General features: G+C 32.8%; 1 protein-coding gene across 1 annotated transcript; it reads right to left on the bottom strand.

Annotated features, from left to right (window-relative positions):
- Nucleotides 1–7,444: 7,444 nt before the first annotated feature.
- Nucleotides 7,445–17,532, bottom strand: LOC113778080 (ammonium transporter 3 member 3-like). Its single transcript, XM_027323348.1, has 3 exons — nt 16,810–17,532; nt 11,006–11,291; nt 7,445–8,148 (listed from the first exon to the last, which is right to left on the bottom strand). Exons 1-3 carry the CDS (start codon nt 17,461–17,463, stop codon nt 7,637–7,639), a joined length of 1,452 nt encoding a protein of 483 aa, XP_027179149.1. The 5' UTR covers nt 17,464–17,532; the 3' UTR covers nt 7,445–7,636.
- Between the last annotated feature and the right edge of the window lie 5,714 nt (nt 17,533–23,246).

Here is a 23,246-nt window from a genome sequence, read left to right as displayed (position 1 = left end):
TCAACAAAAATGACGAATTTTGGTGAGATTCCTACTCTTATAAAAAAAAAAAATGGTTTTGTACGGATTGGAGTCACGATTCACCAACAGCTCACCTCATCGAGATCACAAATTAAACATCGAAGATTTTGCTGTCATTTCTTTTATCCAGCTCATGCGTTGAGGATTAGTAATGCTAATAAGATAGTTGTGCTTGAAAGTCTTAACTTATGACTCCGTTGAATTTGCCGAAGTTTTATAATAAAGCTGGAAATTAGTATTTAACTGAATCGCCCATTCTTTTTTTTTTTTTTTCAAAATTTCATACGCGGAGAAGGGATGTCAACCCTATCTTTATTAATTACGAAAATATTAAAATTTTAGGAGGAAGACTTGAGCCTTACCTCTAGTTTAAGACAAAGCAAAAAAACGTAAATAAGGAGTACTGTTTCCTTACAAGCTCTGACCTAATGTAAGGCATGCTATTGCTTTCTAAATCAATAAATGCTCTAAGTTTCGTTGTTTTTTTTTTTTTTATGCAAAAGCAGAACTTCCAAAAAAAAAAAAAAAAACCAGATGGTTTCACTTTTTTTCCCTCAAAAATCCCAAATTAATTTGGGTCAACTTTTCAGAAGTTATTCAACCATTTTCTTTGGAGACTCATTGTCTATATTTTGACATAAATTCCCTCGATAGATTGTTCAGCAGTGGTGTAGAAGTTATCCTACTGGAGACTAAAGGACTATTTTAGTACCAAAAGTAAAATTTTCAAGGGCCAAATTGGTGACAAAAAGGGAAAAAAAAAAAAGAAAGAAAGATGAAGAACCAAAATTTTTTTCAGAAATATCTTAAAGTACTAAAATGACTAAAACTTCTAGGGGGAGGGGGAGTCTAAGGAGGCTGTTGTAGGGGTTAGTGGGTATACAGACCCAACTAGACCAAAGGCAACTCTTAGATTTTTTTCGCTATTGGTGAGATTTGGCCCAAGGATGGACTTAATCCCTCCCTGGTGACCACTGAGCCATTGGCCCAGTGGTTTTACCGATTTATTAACTGCATTATAAAAGTTCTCCTTTTTATCTATGGTGCAAAGCTGAATCAGCTGTGCATGGTAGGGAGAACCAATGAGATGAGGACAACACATCTCTGTGGACCAAGCAAAAAAATGAATTACTAAGAACTGGGTAGACCCGGCATTAAGTAAAGACCCACCACATAAATGGGACTGAAGGATTGGGAATAAACATATGCCCCTACTCCCTAGACTACTTGCGGGCATTAGCTCGTACCCAAGATTTGGAAGTAATTCAGGAGTAAACCCCTGCAAATTTCTAGAAATATTGTTGTTGGAAAAAAAATCACAAAAGTGGAATTCTATGGGAGGCTTTTCTAAGCTTATCGGCGCTGCATGCATCAAATACAGTGACAGGGTGAATTTTTTTATTGTTTAAAAAGTTTATCCTCAATGATTTTTCTAAAAAATCTTGTATTGCAGCATCTTACTGAAATAAAAATTTCTTTTGGGACATTTTAAAAAATTAAAGAAAATCACCCCGTTGCGGCATCTGATGAATGTTATGTAGCGACATTAAGTTTAGAAAAGCCTCTCACATAACTCTATTTTTTTGTGATATTTTTCCTCCAACAATGTTTCTAAAAATTTGGCTTAAATACCATAAGCGAAATTGGCGTGAAGAAAGTAAAAATTAGCTGGAAGAATAGAAAAAAATTGGTTTGACACAATAATACTTTGGGGGTATAACATGGATATGCAAGAATGAAAAACCGACCTGAAGTTGGAATGAAGCAAGGGATGATCGACTATTTGTGTAAAACTGAAATTATTGTCTAAGCAATCGAGTCATAAAAGTTATGGATGTCAGATTGAAAGATTTGAAAATTGGCAGTCAATTAATCGTGAAAAATGTTTGCAACCAGCCTACTGCATGAAATTCTTGGAGAATAATTTCAAATTTGAAAATATTCTTAAGAATATGAGTAAATGTGAGTTGATTGAACAATAAATTGGGCTATTTCATTGTTAACCATTTCATTAGCTTATATTATCTTTGTATGTCAACAATTTCATTGTTTTATTAGAAAAACAATTTGATTTCGTATTCACCAAATCAAAGTTGAATTGAATTGAAATCGAAATTAATATGAATCTTTTTACAAATTTTATCGATATTGAAATTTGGTTAAAACACCAATCTTGGTTCAAGTTAACCTTTGTATTTTTTTTTTCCAAGTAAAGTTAGTAATTGATAATAATGTCATAGTGTGTTCATGTGTGAGTAGCTAGCTATTAAGTGACTAGGCTATTAAGTATTGTGATTTTAATTAGAATGTAAAAGATAATTAACACTATTCATAATCCACAATACTTTTTTTTTTTTTGGCAAAAACCATGTACTATATTGTGGATAATATAGTATTGTGTTGAGAATATTTTGGCATTCAATTTACACAAAATATTTGAATGGAGAAAAGATTGACTCACTAATTTTCATATATCCAAACCATAAGATACTCCTTTTGTATGGGTTTTACTAGGTATGCATTACACTAATCTTTTAGAACTACATCTTCAATGTATTATCCTACTCAAGTTTTGATTAGTAGATGATCCAGTTACAGTAAGGGTTAAGATAAATTAATGTTGCAAGGTTTAACAGTGTTCTAAGGTAAATCTCGAGGTGCTACATTCTTTTTTTTTTGGGTTAATTACAATTTATCCCCTTAAAGTATATTCTTTTTTTTTTTTTAACTTTTTGGTCTCTCTTCTCTTTTTTCTTCAAAATTAGTTGTCTTTTTTTTAAAATTTATCCCTTTAAGTCAATTGCCCATTTTGACAATCATGTATTCTTTCTTTTTGCAAACTAGAGGCTGATACTTATCCATTAGAAATAATGTTTTTTTTTATCACTTAAGTCTATCTAATAGTGAAGTCTAATTATATCAATCCAAGTAATTTTGGGTGAAAATTTGTAGACTGGTAGTTGGCTGACTTTAGTTGACTTCCGCAATTTCACCCTTCCACCAATACCCGTTGCTGAATCTTGAAATTTTTAATTTGCATTTACCGCTACTATTCGGAGAATTGTAGTTGGCGGCTTCATCAGTGCGGATTTCCAGATTCCATCCCCCACAAAAGCCTTGTATTTGCTGTTCACTCCTCAGACTAAACCCCAATTTTTCTTTTAGTTTTGGTCGTGGGTAGCCATGCTGAATTGTCTTGTTAATATTCTTTCTGCCTAGGGTGGAAAGTGGAAAGAAATTTCCACTCTAGAAACTTGTCGGGTTTGACCCAACTTGGGTCCAAGTAAAACTTACCACTTCAATAGAAAAACTAGTCAAATTCATAGCAAAATATACAACCACTGTATTGGCTCTCTTTAGATTCTCCATTTTTTGAAAAATAAATTTGTTATATACAATATTATACTAATACACAAATAAAAATAATTTCAAAAATATCATATTCTTACAATATATCAAAAATAACTCTAAATAGATAATAAAAAATAAAAAATAAAAAATAAAAAATAAAATCTACATCATCTTCTTTTTTCATCTATCACCACCACCATTACCCACCACCGCCACCATCTCCTCCTTCCTCCTCTTTCCACTCCCTCCCTCCCTCTTCCTTCTCTCTCCCTCCCTCTTCCTTCTCCCTTTCTTTCCTCCTCCCTTCCTCTACTCCCCTTCACATCCCCTTCCCTGCCATACTCCACCTCTCCCCTCCCCCCCTCACCATCTAGGCTTGACCTACATGCAGTCTACACCTCGATCTGGTCAATCCCAGATGGGGGGAGGGGGGCGGGGTGTAGCGAGAAAGGGGAGGGGAAGGGGAGGAGAGAGGGGGTGTGGTGGTTAGTGGTGGTGGTTAGTGGTGGTAGATGGTCGTATTACTTTTTAAAAAATATTTTAAAAATTTAAAAATTTAAAAATATCTCAAAATTTATTCCAAAAACACCTCCAAAAATACCATAAAAAACATCTATAGTGAAAGTTTTTTATATACATTGCTATAGTCATGAAACTATTTTATTTTCTAGTTCAGAGATGGAAGAATATAAGAAAAATAATTGGTTTTTGGATTCTGATTGTAGTAATCATATGTGTGGTGATAAAAATATGTTTGATGATTTGGATGAGTCTTTTAGATCTTTTGTTAAATTTGGCAACAATAAAAAATGCATGTGCTTGGTTTCTATAGCATGAACAAGTTGGTCCTACCAAAATCCATTGTGATAGCAAGTCTGCTATTGAGTTGTCAAAGAATTCAGTATTTCAAGAGAGAAGCAAGTACATTAATATTAGGTTTCACTTCATTCATGAACTAGTTCAAGATCGGGAGATCGTCATTGACTACTATAAGAGTGAAGATCAACTGATGGACATTTTCACGAAACCATTGAAGGTGGAGCTGTTTCTTAAGTTAAAAAAGATGCTTGGTATGATGTGATTTGAAGATATTGGTTTAAGGGAGGCAATGTAGGATTATTATTAAATCAAGTCTTTTTAGGATTTATGTATTTGTTAGGAAACTACTTATCTTGTCATTTAGTTGTGATTTCCTATTACTATTATGTTTTAGTAGTTTCAATCCCAATAGGATTTTGGTATTTGATAGTCTATATAAAGACCACAACTTTTGGTTTATTGATGTAAGAGAGAGAGAAAATATTCAGATTATAATAAAAAAAGACCTCCTAATCGTCTGTTTTGTGTTCTGGTCTGAAGATTTATTTTGTCTTCTTGTGGTTTCATTCGATCTAGAAAGTCTTGTGGATTATATTGAATTGTTTGATTAAACATTATTTTGCGGGCCTACAATTCTTAATGAAAGACTGGCTAGATTGTCAGCAATGCTTCTTTTATTTAAGAAGAAGTCACTACTAATCATTACTCTTAGAAATCTCCCTGTCGTTGTGCTCAGGATTCAAACCTTAATTGGACCTGACAGTTGCGTGTAGAAAGGTGCGGGGAAGAATATCAAAAAAATTGATAATACCTTAGCTAATCATACTACTTTCGTAGAAAAATTTATTACTTACTAATAGATACCCTTACTACTATCTTTGTAAAAAGAACTTTGCAATTTGCAAAGCATAAGAAATTCAAATTCCAAGGAAAGTAAAAAAAAAAAAAAAAAAGACTTTAAACTACATGAAACTTGAAATTCGCGGTCTCAATGCTCCTTAAATATTGCATAAATTTCCATTATCCGAGAAATCACAGGTTTCGCTAGAAACCTGCTAAAAGAGGATTCTTTACGACTAAAGAGCAATTTGTCACTTGTTAAATATCAAACCAGGGGCTGAGGCAGGCTGGGGGCTAGCGCGGTCACACGATTCTAGGACTATCAGTTTTGATTTCTTTAAAAGGTGGAATTGAAACTGACCTTTACAGGGATAGTTATATTTACGATTCTAGAACCTCTAGTTTTGGATTCAATTACAGTTTTGATACCTTTATGGTTATCGTTCTAGTCCTCTCCAATTATGATTCTAGATGTTCTAATTATACTTAATCTTTTATTATTACAAAATTAAATGTAAAACAATATGACAATGAATTTAGAATGAGAAGAAATTAAAGAACAGGAATTTAAAAGAAAAATAGCACTTTTATTATATTGTTAGCTTATTGAAAAAGAAAATGACATAAAATTATTGAGAAAATACCTCATATCTATTGAACAAATTAAACAAAATAAAAGATAAATAATTTTTTTTTATTGTAATTGAAATGGAATAGGAAAAAACTTGCAGATTCTAGTCCCAGTTCTAGTTTATTATGAACCTGAATCATAACCTATAGTCACTGTTCTAGTCCTGGTTCTGATTCCAATTTCCGTTCTGTTTTCATTTTTTCAATTCAACAAACCGCCAGTCTATTTCTGATTCACACTTGAACCGTTACCGACCATGTCTACTGGAGCGGGGGGAAGCGCAACATGCTGCTCCCGGAAAGTTCCACTCGTTTCCCTATAGTTCTAAAAATATTTTTTATTAAACTTCACACCCCCCCCCCCCCCCCCAAATTTTATTGAGACTAATAAAGGTACAAATGACTAGTTTTGTAATTTGATCAATATAGTGTTAAAAAATCCATTAAAAAACTCTGTAATCCAGTTATTTAGTTCCCATGGAATTTGTTGTAGGTTATTACCTATTAATAATTGAGATTAATTTACTTTTTTCCACCAAACAAAAAATACATGCTTTTAAAACGCCTAAAAGTAAAGTGATTGCTCAACTTAAAGATAAAGAAGATTGACCTTTTTTTCAGTAAAATAGAAGGTGAAAACAAAAGGTTTCATCTACTTCAGTCTCTCAAATTGTTTGCAAGCGATTGTGAAAGGTTCCACATTCTTTTTTAAACAAAATCAATTTTGATTTTAGTGAATTCATGTATGTCGTATTATGCTATATTATTTATGAAAGATATGTATGAATTCCTTGTTATGTGAATATTGTTGTTATGTTTTACTCTTAGAAAAGCCAATGCAAAATTCTCAATGTGTCTTTGTCCTTGCTGGAAATTTTTCACTAAATTAAGCATAAGTAATCTCATATATAATCTGTAGTTTGCATATATATACAAAATGAAGAATCAATTTATTACGATTCATTTAGGTCTATGACATTTAAGGAAAAAAAAAAAAGAGGAGCAAATCACCCTATTTCTCACTAAACTTTTAAAAGTGTATGCATCTAGCCATTTAACTTTTAAGAGTACGTAGTTACCCGATATTTACTTAACTTACAAATGTGTATATTTTGAATCATTCTATCTATTTTTGCCGTTAACTCGTTTGTCAGACGAAAGGGCATGCACGAGTCACGAGACAAACGTCAAGAACATGCACGGAAGTACCGAGGACAGTGCAGTCATTTTATTTTTTCTCTTTTCTAAACAATGAATATAGTTTATCAAACCCAAAAATCAAACAAGTGAGAAAAGAAGAGAAATAGAGCCATTGTGAGTAAAGGTTCTTGGTAGATTCAAAGTTAAACGTTTTCTACCACCAGCACCGTTGGAATCGCCACCAGAATATCAAACTTCTTCAGACAATGATGATTATAGCTGCTGTGATCCAGACTTGTTGCCGCTATGGAACCATGAGGTTGATAAGGGTTTGGTCTGTCGTTGATGGTGATGATTTGTGTAATTCTTAGAAAAATTTTACAGTTTTTCATAAATTTTTCTTTTATATATTTTTCAATCAACTTTTTATCTTACATATACCTACCGTATCTTAAAAAAGTGCCACAATAATTTTTGAAAGCACAAGTTTAGACACTAGGATCCCATACGTCGTACCCTACCACAAGATTGTGATTCCACAAAACAAGTGCAAGCAGATAAGTCGTCGAGTAAGCATCAGTTTTATGTTTAACATAGCGAAATTGGTGAATTATGAGGCGTAGAAAATGTTCAATGGCTGGCAGCACACATAAAGATTTGTTCCATAAAGTAAATGCTGCATAAACAGTTGCAATGTTCATGTTTCTTGTAAGATTTTTTGAAAATATTTGACACGGGATGAAACTTCACTAACATAATATACACAGACAAAATACAAGGGAATAAAACACTTAGGAACACTTCCAAATCATCAACTTTCCCAGAATTTACACTATCAAACAACTTGAGTAGCACCACGAGATGTTTTTGCATGCATTGTATCTTCTGAATGCTTTGCTATATCGTACTTCTCCCCATCACCCCACAAAGCATATGCTTCTTCTCCGTGGACTGCATCATCTCCAATCTTCAATTGTTCCTCAGACATACGTAATGGTATAACTAAGCTTATCAAGAAACAAATTATTGATGTGACTACAATATTCCACCCAATTATGAAACTGCCACCAACAATTTGTTTCAAGAATTGGACACCACCAACACCTCCATATACTCCACCCCTAGAGTTTGTAACAGGTAGAAAAAGGGCACAAAGCGTAGGTTCTGCAAAAAGTCCGGTGAGAATGCATCCAAGAAAGCCAGCTACAGCATGAGTGTGAAATACACCAAGTGTGTCATCAATTTTTTGAAGCAAGGTCCACTTTTTGTGAACAATCATCATGGTGAACCATGGAACACTACCTGAGAGAATTCCCATCACAATGGCTGCCCATCCTTGAACAAGACCTGTATACACATTAGGCATATTGACTGATGTTTCAGAAAAACTGAACAATTCTTTCACACTAAGGAATTTAGCATTATTTTTGTTGGCTTAATTGCAGTACAAAATTCCCTTAAAACTAGAGATAAGTTGCAATTTGTTCAATTATGGAGAAATGCAGTTTTGGTCCCTAATGTTTAGCCCGTGTGCCAAATTGATCCCCAGTGTTTCTATTAAAAAAAATCTAATCCCAAAGTTTGTGGTTTTAGGATTTTTTTAAAAATAGCTAAAGGAAAATTATCACGACCAACAGTCAACGTTATATTGGCATTAGCCAAAAGTTCTGAATTTGCATTTCTAGTCTCTAATGTTTCAAGTTTCAAGCATTATGGTCCCTTGGGTTTTAAGTAGTTATAACTAGGGTTTTTAAGATAAAATAATATGTGAACTGAATTAAATATATGAAAAATATGATCCTAAATCTATATAAGATTTCCTAAACTTTTTTGTATTGGCACGACATGATCGTAGTCTAAATAATATATCTTTGTTAAATAAGTTATAATTAGATGATAATATACTAATAATAAATAAAATATAAAGTAGTGGGACAAAAGGTGAATTCTAGCTTTATAATCTAAATTTATTATAGTTACTACTACATAAATTGTTACATGTTTTGTGCACTTAGGTTTCAAATTCTTGTAGTTAGCCATTGTACTTATAAAAACTAATGAAGGTAAGTATCAACGTGGAGTAATTTTAGAAATTCTTAAGAAAACCATCTTTTATTTTTTATTGTCTTTCCTATCAATTAAAAACTAACGCTCTAATATTGTACCTTTAAAGCATTTATTTTAAAATCTATGTTCGTTGATTTCATTTCATATTCAATTGAAAAACTATTGAAATGCCCAAAAAAAAGATCAACATAATTTATAAAAATTATATACTCTTTATATTTTAAAAAGATATTTAATTAAGTTTTTTAAAATATCATTAGAAATAAAATAATAAAACTCATGGTCAATTAATTATTTATAGTGAGAAACAATAATATACATATATTATATCAAATTTGAGACTAACTATGCAAAAGAAAAGAAAAATATGATATATTATTAGAATGAATAAACAAAATAATAAATAAATAAGAATGAGAAGTTTAATTAGAATTCTTATTATCCATTTAATACTACTATTTTCTTCTAATTTACATCTCAATTCATGATAAAAATATTAATATCACCATTTAAAATTTAGAAAAATATAATGATTCAAAATTAAAATATTGGGGACCAAAAGTGCAAAGTCAAAGTTGTTGACTAATGGTAATTTGATGTAGACTATTAGTCATTATTCCATTTTTGTTAGTTGTCCTAAATCTACCAAAAATCACAAATTTTGGAGGCCTAAATTACCTTTCAATCACTAAGGTTCTGTTTTATAGATTAGAAAAGAAGAAGATAAATAACATTTATTTTTTCTAAACTTTTTCTTGTTATAGACGTCCTATCCCCACCCAAAATATATAATAGATAAGAATCCATCTACAAAAAATGATTTAAAAACCTGGCTAAGTGATAACAGACATGCAAACTTCTAAAAATAAAAAAATTGGTCATCTTTTAGTTTGTATCTATCATATAAATCATATGTCGAAACTTTTTTGTGCTTATGTGGAGTCTCCTTTTGTATATAAAGCCTTGGTTTCTAATTTTTTCCCCTTAAATATAACTTTCTCAATAGAATAATAACACTATACAAAATATCAAGAGCACAAAGTCAATATTTTATGTCACTTTATTTTGAAAAAATTACTTATTTTTGTGCGCCAGTTATTTGCGATTTTTTAAGCTTTATAGTTTGTGGTTTTATTTTACAATATTACATATATTAAAATAAATATGATGTATAGCACATATTTTTTTGGTGTGTTGGAATGACATGTCAATTTTTTGCCTACAATATGAGAAAATCAATTCGCATGAAAATATTTTATTGCTTGAAATTTGGAAAAACAACTCTTTTTGCAAAATTTCTTTTTCAGGATATGTTAGTATCTTTGAAGCTTTAAAAATCATATCATGCAAACTTGTTTTACAATCTTAATCTATTAAGATAAGCATGTCATACTAGCATATCCTTTTTTTATCTGTTAGAACGAGATACCCTCACAAAATATCAATAATTTTACAAAATTAATTAGCATGAACTAGTTAGATTTAATTCCATTAAATACACAATCTTGGTACATTAAATAAATCAAGAGCATTGTTATTTACAATCACGAGTAATACGTTAATGGTTTGAAACATTAAATTTTCTTGAAAGAATAACAAACTTGATGAAAAGCAAGTATATGTGTGGTTTTGGACCAAAAAAGTTTGTTAGTTGGGTGGAAACAAATATGCGTTCTCATTAGTTGAGTGACCAAAATTATATGTTTTTTTATCAATTAAATGACCGTTTTGATTGAAGAAAAATTTTAGTGACCAAAATAAAGAATTTTAAATAGTTTAATGTCCATTTGCTCAACATGCTTTGAAGTCTAAACAGGAAACGAACTTTGCAAACTTTTTAAAATTACATTTTTCTTCACTATGTACACATGTTGGCAAAATTAACCAATTTTGGCATTAGTTGAAAAGTATGAAATATGAAGTGTAAAATACGAGTTAATTTTATACACACTAATAGTGTATATACTGTTATGGTTAAAAACTAAAAAAAAATAAAATTTCAATTTCAATTTAAAATTTAGACTCGCTCTCAAATATCTAATGATAATATTGTATACATATTGTCAGTGTATATGAGATTAACTTATAAAATAATGCTTAGAATAGTTGTAGAAGAAAATAGAGGGGGCAGACATACCTGCACCAGGAGTAATACAAACAAGGCCAGTCATCATGCCTTGAACAGCTCCAATTACAGAAGGCCTATTGAAGAATATGACATCTAGCCATGTCCACACTAGAAGGCTTGTTGCAGCACAAATGTTGGTGTTGAGGACAGCCATGGAAGAGTCAATATTGGCACTATATGGGTCTCCACCATTGAAACCTGCCCATCCCAGCCACAGTAACCCTGCCCCAGCCAACATTAGTAGCACATTGTTTGGTGGAAACCTCTCTCTGTCATTTTTTGATCTTGGACCAACCTGCAAAAAATGTGATGTTATTTCTATATTGTTTACTAAATTAATATTTCTATTAAATTTCCCATCCAGATAGCATAACAATTCAATTGTCGTTTGATTTTGGATTATGTTCTTCTTTTAAATTCTGAGATCTCTTTTAGGTCATTTTGCCAGAAAAGTTTCTGGGGTTGTTGATTGGGAACGTGAGATACCTTTCTCTGCTCAATCTGATTCAGAGCGCTTCGTAAAGATTTATCCAATTTGTGGTAATGAGATTTAGCAGTCATTTCCATAAGGGTTAACTGCACTTTGCACCCCTCAACTATTAACAAATGAAACCTTGCACCCTAAATTTTTAACTTCAGCAACTGACTACCTTGAACTTGTGATTTTTAGCAATGCACTACAATAATCCAAATTCTGGCTACCAAAGCAGATAACTTCCGGCCACTAATCAGTAAAAGAACCATTTCAACCTTTTACCTTCTTTTGTGCCAAATTGCCTTTGTTATTAGGACAAGGGCCAAAACTAATGTAATTAAGATGCAAACTCGGTACAAAAAATCTGCCCTCAAGAAGCAAATTATGAAAACAAAGTAGGTATTATAATCATAGTTGTTTCTCACTGGCATGCCTAATTGAAAAGAATTAATAGGTTATAGGTCACTAATTTTATCTTAATGATATTTGCTTTCTATCAAATTATTACATAGAATTATAGTTAAACATTTTTCAAATCACAATTATTAAAATTTTACATATCCCATAAATTACTTCCTTTCACCACCATATCATTAATTAATATTCAAATTGTTCATCATCTCTTCCCATAATTTTGAATTGACTTAGTGTAAAAAAAAAAAAAATTAAGTATTACACTGATAGGTTTACCAATCTTGTTGAAAATTGAATATTTATTGATGAAGAAAAATGGGTTGCTAGATCTTTTCTACTTAATTAAATAGAATCTATAGTTATAGGTTTATGATCATTATAAAAATTTAAATTATCTAAAAGAATATTTATAAAAAAAAGAATATTTACTAAGTTTTTGATATGAGGTACATTATTTGATGTATACTATCATATTATAGTGAAAGTATGTAGACAAATTTCCAAAAATTAGTAAATAATTGAACAGTTAGAATACATTAATTTTTTAAAGTTAATATGAATAAGCATGTAAGATTATTGTTAATTTTTGTATTTAAATTATTCACATTTGAATAAATTCATAATAAATAAAAAAGACTGTACTAAAGCATGGGTAAAATTCTAGTTTGTAGATGAAAAAAATGCAAATCAGACCAAAGAATTACCAACACAAAAAGTGTCTCACCGACGGTCAAAAGATTGTAAAGAAATGGAAGAGCACTATATTCTTGATTAAAGGTAAAATGAAAAGAAAATCAAATTAAAGAACTAATTCTAATTTTTAAAAACAAAATAACTTAGTGGGTACAACTACCAGAAAATGAAATAAATGGAAGAACATTAGTTCTTGCCCAAATATTTTAAAACAAAAGAAAGAAAAGAGAAGGATAAACACCAGAGTCTTGAGCAAAAAATAAATATAAAAAAATGCTAGATCGTCAGTGAGCCGTGACTAAGAACATGAAATCCTCGCTTCCTTAATCATAGCATGTTCAACTTATTAGTCATCATTCACAAATTGATTTTCTTTCTTTAAAAATAAAAATAAAATTCATTTCCACATCTATTAGCCATCTTAATAAGGCAAAAAAAAGACAAAAATGAAAAGGGCAATTGGTTTGAAAACACTTTAATGCACTCAACACCTAGTTTGCTAAGTATTTAAATGCGTACACCAACATTCATTGTCCGTACGGAAAAAACGTGTTCCTTATAGTCTAAAAGTTTAAATCGCGTTCCGATACACTTCCGTTTTTTGTTCGTCCCCAAAAGTACAAAACTGCCCAGTGCTACAAGTGTTCCGCGACTTGCACTTGTATTGTACCTCGTACTTCTCCATTTTATTATCCAAGGAAAGAAGAGCATATAATGTACTCTTGAATTGTTTATACTTTTCTTTTTTTTTTATTTAGAATTGTTCTACTATGTAAGTATTGATACTTATACTAAATGAAAGTTGTTTTTAAGTTTTAAACTCAAATTTATTATCTAGTATGTGTTTATTTAGTAAATTTATTTTAGTATTTTAGCACAAAATAGCACATATATTTTAGTATATACACATACACATATAATATCAATAATTTGAAAAAATGACAATTAATTAAGTGTGTCATACAAAAAATTTACAACTAATGTTAAATACCCTAACATCTTTAAATAATAGGAAATTAACATGTATTTTTAGTTCTATAATTTTCAAACATAGTCGTATCATTCACATAAAGTATTTTGTGCCTAATTTTGCCCAACTCGTATTTTTCTACCAAATTTTTATTTGTAATTTTTAAAAAATAACATGCTTACGTATAATATTTTGTATTATTCCTGTACCATATTTTATTAGCTGTGCTTTGAGATAATAATTGAGAGTAGGAAGCGTGAATCTATGAAAACATTTAAGAAGGGGCTAAATCTACACCCTTCCGTACTAAATCTATACCCTAAACACCGATAAGACATTAAAGTCCCTTATATCAATAAGCCAATTATTAACCTTTAGCATGCTCTAAAGTTATTCCTTCACACAATAGAAATAATTGCCTTTATAATACTATTCTTGCAATTATATCCTACTTTTTTTTCTTTTCTAAAATAAACTCCATGTTTTGCCTAACACTTATGCCACATGGAGCATCTTCCAAAAGATGATCATAGTATGGAACAGTTTTTCCACATGAATTAACCACAAAAATCTCATCATTAATGCTCAAAAAATACAAAAGGATCATCCAGTAAGCCATAAAAATAGTACTACTACATCAGATGATTATACAATGATCAAGACTTGAGTAGGATTTTACATAGATGTCAAAACATTAGACTTTTCAAAAAAAAATATTCATAGTTTGTATAAAAACCGATTATTACATGATGAAAAATTAAAATCTCATATAACACACATTAGACAGGCCCAAAAAAATATCTAAAAAATTGGAAAACGTTTGAAAGATAGAATATTAGAATAAATAGTTAAATTAATACTACAAGGCAAATTACTTTTATTGTGTGAAAGCATAAATTTGGAACGACGAAAAGTTAGAAGGAAACACACTAATGTCAAGGGCATTAGTGTCATATTGATATTTGAGGTGTAGATTTAGGATGCAGGGATGTGGAATTAGCCCCTCGTTTAAGAGAAAATGTAGAATAAGACAGAAATGTAAATTTCAAAAGTCATTCTCCACGGGGAGACGAAGCCAGAAAGTCTTTTTCATGAGACAAGAATATTAAAAGCCTAATTCGATGGATTGACCGGAGACGACTTATGTATTGGAGCATCAATTCGCTGTTTGCACTGGTTTTCTACATGTCTATGGGACAGAAAAGTCAAATTTTCCACTGATAATAAAATCAAGAAGTTTCTTTCCACCATCATGAGTTAAGAATTCCTAGTGGGTTGGCTGTATTTGGTGATTTATGATGCTCAATTTTGCTTTCAAGAACACAAGGATTTTATTGGATATGAATTTTAACCTTTCAAACTTTGCGGCTCATTGGGTACTCTAGAAGGATTTGGAAAGGGGGAAAAAAAGAAGTTTCAATTTCATATTATAATTAAATCGATTCCAAGCATGATAATATATTTGATTTGTCATGAATTAATTAGTTCTAAGTAAAATTATTTTCATAAGAAAATACTTCAATACTTTGCGAGCATATCAAGTGGTACTACCAGTCTACCAACATAGAATTATGCAGATTTAGTATTCTAAGATATAATAACTCCATTTCAATAGCGTGTTTTTTAAGGGATTTTAGAAAATATGTATTGTAGTAATTTTGTTTTGAGCGAACGTGTATATGAGATAAAAATGGGATAAAAGAACAGTTTTAGAGTTTTCCACAAAAAAATGGCTTTGAGTGAAAAAAAAAGGGTTACAAAAGGAGTTATTTCTCCTTTCCATGCTGGGAACCTCTTAATACATATTTGTTGCAAGAATTATAGACAAATATATAATCTAAAAAAAGAATGGTCAAATGTAATATGATAGCAATCCTCAATTGAATTTTAGTCATGAAGAAAGAGTATGACCTATTTAACACCTCCTTCGATTCAAATAACATATGGCTTGCGAGGAAATTGTCATTGTCAATTGTCATATTCATAGATAAAGTCTTCATGGATAGGTCCTGAAAATTGGTGGAAGAATTAATTCCAAGGCCACGTAACCTAGTTTTTGGTGGTCTAACAACTATTCCCTCTTTTTTTTTTTTTTCCCTTTGGTGTGATAAACATAGTTTTAACCATAAATTAGACCAAAATATTTAGTTTTTATTTTTAGAGTCTTACTAATTCAATTCTAGGATAGCCCTCCTGCCGTGGTGTAGTGTTATATATAAAATTGTGATGACGCAAGTAAATATATACTTGAGTCAACACATAAATTTGTCTTTGCAACAACAAAACTAGAAAAAAATAAATAAAACCCATATAATTACATTTTTTTTTTTACATTGTGAACTCTGAGGAAAAAATTGACAGCCATTTATTCTTCACTCATGATTACAAGACCTCAGGATTTACGAAACATCGTAAATGGAAAAATGATGCATGGATCAACATTGAAAGACGTTCCAATCACGTTGCTATGGTGGCCTTGACTTTTCTCTTACTACTCGAAATTTGAGCCGAAAGCAGGAAATTGGTGATACATGTGTATCTCAACCTAGGATGTTCTAGAAAGAAATGTGTCCTACTAGGGAACCTTAATAAATTCCTAGCCGCTAAAAAGGGTGCATGTTTCGAGTCCACACAAAGAAGTGTTTTTGAGTAGGATGGTTTGTTAGTCATAATGTCTACCATGTTAAATTGTCCAAATATGTATTGTGTTGATACTATCTCCTCATAGATGCCACCATGTTAAAGAAATCAAAGACTTGGAGAACGTAATTCCAGGCTACGGATTGCCCATTCCTTCAAGCTTCAATAAGTGTATTTTTTTAACTATAGTTCAATTATTTCTTTGTCTATAATTATTTTTTTGGTGAAGTGGAATTTAAAAAGCGGAAAGGAGAAGAAAGGATCTGACCTTTAATTCCTTAGGTCTCAACCTACTACTTTTGGTTAAATTATTCTATTATAAGTAAAAATTAACGAAGTTTTAGATCTTGTATTTTGTAAGTTATTCACTTCTCTTAATCATTTTAACCTTATTTTCATATGACTAAAGTACTTGTTTAACTGCTTCTAAAAAATTCCACACTTATTCTCTTAGCTTTATGCCTAAATAACTGGCATTTTCATCTTATAAACTGGACGCTAACGCGATTTTCTAAAATGTCCAACTCTATATTCATATTTTGTCAAAATTATTGCGTTTGTGATGCTATAGATTCAGCCATAATGGCTGAAATTAAGTGCAATAGAAAAAGAATTACTAACCCAATAAGCAGTTGTGATGCCGCCAATCCCCGAGGAAACATGAATGACAAATCCACCTGAATAATCAATCACACCCCATTGGTACAAGAACCCTCCTCCCCATAGGCTAAATGCACCCACAGTATACGAAAATGTAAGCCAAAGAGGCACGAAAGTCATCCAAGCCTTGATATTCATCCTCCCAAGAACAGATCCCGCAAGAAGTATCACCGTTATGGCTGCAAAAACGCACTGAAACCACACCATCGACGCCATGGGATAGTAAGGAGTTGCCATGGGAGTCTCAGTAGTGCCATTCTTAAACAAATGAGCAGTGGCCGGAAGTGCAGCTTGTCCGATGAGAAACTTCTGACCTAAAGCCGGTCCAGCTTTTCCCCAAAAAGGCAGGAGTTTTTCGCCGAAAGACATCTTGTAAGCCCACGTTACCCAGCAGATGACCACGGCCGCAAAGGCGTAAAAGGCCATGAAAGCTGAGTTTACTGCCCATTTCTTCTTGACTATGCTGCCGTAGAGGATGACCAAACCTGGCACGCTTTGGAGGCCAACGAGCGTCGCCGATATCATCTGCCATGCGTTGTCACCTTTGTTTAGCCAGTCAGTAACCGCCAGCGATGTGTTGGCCTGGTAGGCTCCGGGGACTACTGTGGCAGCCATGGATGGAAGGATTGATGAGATGGAATGTGGTTTTGGTGGAAAACCAAAGAGTCGAGATTTGGTTTTGCTCATGTGAGAAGTAGACCAAGACTTTGGTTTGCTTAGTCTATGTTTTTTAGTGCAAGTGTGAGAACTCAAATCCGAAATCTCTCACATACATTCCCTCTCTCGAGCCACACGACTCATCTCTTCCCCCGATTTGCTTAGTCTATATGTTAATTACACATATATTTTCAGATATTAGAAATCTAGAATTATATGTATCCATATGTATGGATCAAGAGTCCTTGTTACCAGTGATGACAATACGATGCAATGTAGACACTAATGTTATGTATATATGTTGAAGTGAATTTTTGTAAATATCATTTTTGATATTTTGAATTCTAAATGTATATCAATTAGAAATTAGATATTTAGGATAGTTACTATTAGAATGATTATTTAGGTTCATTCTATCTTATCAGTCTCTATATAGCCTCACAACATAATAATTAGGGATGATTTCATAAACCTTCCCTGAGATTTCTAACACTTTCATTGACCTCCCATGAGATTTCAAAAATTATACTAATTTCCCTTGAACTTAAAGTTTTGGTAACAAATCAGTCCTATTTAGAAAAAAGTACTATTAAAAAAGTATTTTGAGCAGTACAATGATAGTTTTCTTCCATATATGACCTTTTCTAATTGCCCTCAAGTTGTATTAGTAAAGAACAAAATAATTAATAAAAGTCAAGGGATATATGTAAAATTTAAAAAGATGTAGCAACTATAACTTGAAGCAATAATGGTCTCTGCACATAGCAAGTGCAAATTGTAATGGCCATAATTTTTTGTCATTTGCAACTACATATAAAAGGCACAACTAACTCTATAATGCTATTAAATTATTAGTGTAAGCATCTAAATTTGGGTAAAAAAATTAATCTTTTTATTTTAGTTGATGAGGTGAAACTAAAAGTATTGGTGCAAAAAACATACAAGTCTTAATCAACAAATCAATAACAAAAGGCATGAATAGTTTTGTCTGAACACAAGCTTCAACAAAATAAGTCAATCAGAAAATTCTTCTATTTCTCTTGCTCATAAGATCTATCTGTATAGATTATATAAGGTTGTATGTCCTGACAATTGTCAGGTGATATCAATCACAAAATAGCGCCATCTTAGGATAGCAATTGATGCCATTTTTTTATTGTAATTATGGTTGCTAATTTGAGATGAAATAATCATTTTTTTGGTTTAATTAGTTAATCTTATTCATTTAGTGCCCTAACCTTCTTTTGTCAAATATCTATTTGTAATAATGCATAATATCTTAGGGCAAAGTAGTACTTTCACTATATCTTATGTAAATAATGGGTCCAAATTTCTGACAAGGGAGGTTACTGTAATTTTTAAAATCTTAGAGGAGTTCAATGAAAGTATCAAAAATCTCAAGGGAGGTTTCTGAAATTATCCCTAATAATTATGGTGAGAAATATGGAAAATGTTTTTCTTATCTTATCCTTCTTCTTCTTAACATGGTATCAAAGTAAGGATTTTAGATTTTCTAGTCGAAACACAATTCTGATAGAAAAACATGAATTCGAATCCATGGCGGAATTATTTGAGACTATGCAAAGTGAGAAATGATAAATTGACCCAATTCTAAAAAACTCAGCCATGAGGATGATGAAGGTCTTGACCAGAAGTTAGAGACCTAAGCTTAGCAATGATTCTTCTGTGGCTCAAATTGGCATTAAGTTGAATGACACCAATCATACCTTATGGTCTCATATTATCTATGTAGAAAAGATGATGGAGAATCGTTCTCATATTTTATATATTTTTAAGCTATTACAGCCTATATATATATACTAATTGGGGTACATCAAGATCCTATATTACAGCCTAAACATAAGACAATTAATTACAAATAAGGAAACGAAATATTTACACAATCTGCCAAATTTGACAGCAGATTTTGCTCCTTAAATTGCTCGCGTCAACACTCCCCCTCAAGTTGGTGAATATATGTCTATCATTCCCAACTTGTTAAGTGAGCTTTGAAACTCGTTTCCAGATACAGCCTTTGTTAGAACATCTGCTAGTTGATCTTTTGATGTGACAAACGGAAGACTAATTGTACCCTTGTCAAGATGATCTTTGATGAAGTGTCGATCAACTTCCACATGTTTGGTTCTGTCATGCTGAACAGGATTATTTGCAATTGCTATGGACGCCTTGTTATCACATAATAACATCATAGGTTTTGACAGACATATACCGAGATCTTGTACAATGCGTTTTATCCATAGCAATTCACAGATACCTTGTGCCATTCCACGAAATTCTGTCTCTGCACTTGATCTTGCTACAACCTTTTGTTTCTTGCTTTGCCATGTTACCAGATTGCTTCCAACAAATGTGAAATACCCTGATGTAGACTTTCGATCAGTTTGACTTCCAGCCCAATCTGTATCTGTATACCCTTTGATTTCTAGATCTCCTTTTTTAGCAAAAAATAATCCTTTTCCTGGAGAAGATTTTAGGTATCGCAAGATCCGGTAAACAGCCTCTATATGATCTTCACTTGGTGCATGCATGAATTGACTTACAATGCTCACAGCATATGCAATGTCAGGACGCGTATGCGATAAGTATATTAGTCTCCCAACTAATCTTTGGTACCTCTCCTTATTGGTTGGAGTTTGGTCTTGTTGAATGGCTAACTTGTGATTCATCTCAATAGGGGTTTCAATGGGTTTACAGTCCAGCATACCAGTTTCTGCTAGTAAATCCAGCACATACTTTCGTTGGCAAAGAGAGATTCCGTTGCTCGATCTTGCAACTTCAATGCCTAAGAAATATTTCAGGTGCCCAAGATCTTTAAGTTCAAACTCAGTCGCAAGGCTTTTTTGGAGGGCAGCTATCTCATTTGAGTCATTTCCTGTGACAACCATATCATCAACATACACAATAAGAGCAGTCACCTTTTTAAAAACTTGCTTGATGAAAAGTGTATGATCTGCATCACTTTGTTTATATCCATTCTTCATCATGAAAGTTGAGAGCCATCCAAACCATACTCGAGGGGATTGCTTCAATCCGTATAAGGCCCTTCTTAGCTTGCATACTTTGCCACCACAGTTTATGCCCGGAGGAGGATTCATGTATATTTCTTCATTCAGAGTTCCATTGAGAAAAGCATTTTTAACGTCAAACTGTCGCAGTGGCCATTCTTGATTAGCTGCTATGGAAATAAGTACTCGTATGGTATTTATTTTTGCTACAGGAGCAAATGTATCCCCATAATCAATTCCGTACTTCTGCATATACCCTTTAGCAACAAGTCTTGCCTTGTACCGGTCTATGACTCCATTGGGATTGAGTTTAACTGTAAAAATTCACCTGCATCCTACTGTTCTTTTCCCACCGGACAGCGATACAAGCTCCCATGTATGATTTTTCTGCAAGGTTTCCATTTCATCATTCATAGCTTTCTTCCATTTTGAATCCATCAATGCTTCCTGCACATTACTTGGAATAGATACAGGGGATAATTGAGTTACAACAAGTGCATGAGATTTTGACAAACGATGAGAAGAGGTATAATTGTTAATGGGATATTTAGTCTTAGCTTTAAAATCAGCGTCATACTGATTTTTTGGAATCCCTCTGTTTATCCTAATTGGATATCTTGGTTCAGCTTTAAGAGGACTTGACTCATGTATTACAGGGGATGAAGGTAATGATGTTACCTGAGGAGACATATTCGGAGTTTCTATGGCTGTTGGTGTGCCTTGGAAAATTGTACTATCTTGATTCTCATGAGAGCCACCAACAATCTCAGGATGTGTATTATTCAACAAATCAACATCTGGTTCAGTTTCAATTTGTGCTTGTTCCTGAAAAACCTCATGAGTGTTGTCTTCACCTAAATCAAGTGTTGTCTCCCCCTGAAGAGAGCACTCATGACCACCGAAAAAAGGAAGATCTTCGTGGAATATAACATCTCGAGTTACATACATTTTGTTTTTATTAGGATCATAGCGTCGATATCCTTTTTTGAAATCTGCGTATCCAACAAATATGCAGCGGATAGCACGTAGATCTAGCTTGCCTGTAACCTGGTGGACATATGCAGTACAACCAAACACACGTGGTTCCAGATTTGAACCAATTGGTGCTTGGACAAGTTCATGGAGTTTTTGATATGGAGTTTTGAAATCAATGACTCGTGATGGAGTCCGATTGATAAGGTATGCAGCAGAGCGAACAGCTTCGCCCCAATACTCTCGAGGCACGTTCATTCCAAACAAGGATGCGCGAACAACCTCAAGTATTTGGCGATTCTTTCGTTCTGCCAAACCATTTTGTTGCGGTGTACCAGTACATGAGGTTTGGTGTCGAATGCCATTTTCTTGACAAAAAAACTCTAGATCAGAATTTATATACTCCCCACCATTATCAGATTGAAGAGCTTGAATTCGACATTGATACTGAGAAGCCACCATTTTATATAGATCCTGAAAAACAGAACAAACATCTCCCTTGTTTCTTAGGAGAGAGATCCAACTCATACGAGTACACTCATCAATAAATGTCACAAAATAACGAGCACCAGACAAAGAAGGAACTTGAGCAGGTCCCCAAACATCAGAGTGGATAGTCATAAAAGGTGTAGTACTCTTATTATAACTAGGTAGATAAGGAATTCGATGGCTCTTTGCCATTTCACAAATGTCACAATGAAACTTAGAATTTGTATGTAAAAACAAACTTGATTTCAATTTGTGAAGATAATTAAGTGATAGATGACCAAGACGATGGTGCCACAACCATGCCATATCTTTGTTTCCTTGACTCCCTTCGATCTTATTTGCTTGACCAGGTATCTGATTGTTTGTAGTGACCAAATCAAGATAGTACAAATTCCCATGTCTAATACCATAGCCAAGAGTCCGTTGTGTTGCAATGTCCTGAAAAAGACATTTATCAGGCCAAAAATGTACAGTACAATTCAAGGCTTTTGTGATTTTGCTAACAGATAAAAGTTTGGACGAAAGAGAAGGGACTACAAGCACAGTATCAAGATTAATGGAATTTGACACATGTACTAATCCTTCGCCAGTAATGGGTGCAACTCCTCCATTAGCAGTGAGTATGTGAGGTTGAGTTGAAGAATGAATAGAGGAAAGATGGGTAGAATCGTTTGTCATGTGGTCAGTAGCACCTGTATCAATAATCCATGTATCATTCATAGTAAGATTAGTTTTGGGCAGACCTGGATTACCAGCCTTGGCAACATGTGCTGAAGCTGTGTTTGAAGTAGATGCAATCACTTCCTCATCTGTTGTGGTAGTAACGACAGCTTGTCCAATTTTCTTTCGAGGTTTCTTTGTAATATCCCACCATTCAGGATACCCAATAATTTCATAGCACCGTTGTTGGGAATGTCCCTCTTCACCACAATGAGTGCAAGTATAGTTGTTTCCTTTAGTGCCAGATTTTTTTCCTTTAGTTTGTTGGGCATTTGCAGGGCGTGTGTGGGCAGTCAAGTGAACCATGCCATCTGATTGAACTTTAGGTTCCTCCATAGTTTGTCTCTGGTTGTGATCCTTGCGAACATATGCATAGCATGTCTCAAGATCCAGAGGTGGATCTTTTCTCAAAATTTCACTTCGAGCTTGATTGAATTCTAGGTCAAGGCCAGTCAAAAAAATATGAACTCGAAGTCGAGTCATATGTTTGTGCAGCGATATGATTACAGCAGCATTATTTTCTTGTGTTTGAAC

Source organism: Coffea eugenioides, chromosome 7 (assembly GCF_003713205.1).
Source record: "Coffea eugenioides isolate CCC68of chromosome 7, Ceug_1.0, whole genome shotgun sequence".
In the NCBI taxonomy this organism is placed as follows: domain Eukaryota; kingdom Viridiplantae; phylum Streptophyta; class Magnoliopsida; order Gentianales; family Rubiaceae; genus Coffea; species Coffea eugenioides.
The sequence above is the reverse complement of the archived record's forward strand: the minus strand, read 5'-3'. Positions and strand labels throughout refer to the sequence as shown.

Coding starts and splice junctions, on each gene's coding strand:
- LOC113778080 (XM_027323348.1), bottom strand. CDS start 17,463: ATGGCTGCCACAGTAGTCCCCGGAGCCTACCAGGCCAACACATCGCTG. Junction 11,292..16,809: donor GCATCACAACTGCTTATTGG/GTTAGTAATTCT, acceptor CATTTTTTGCAG/GTTGGTCCAAGATCAAAAAA. Junction 8,149..11,005: donor TTGTATTACTCCTGGTGCAG/GTATGTCTGCCC, acceptor ATGTGTATACAG/GTCTTGTTCAAGGATGGGCA.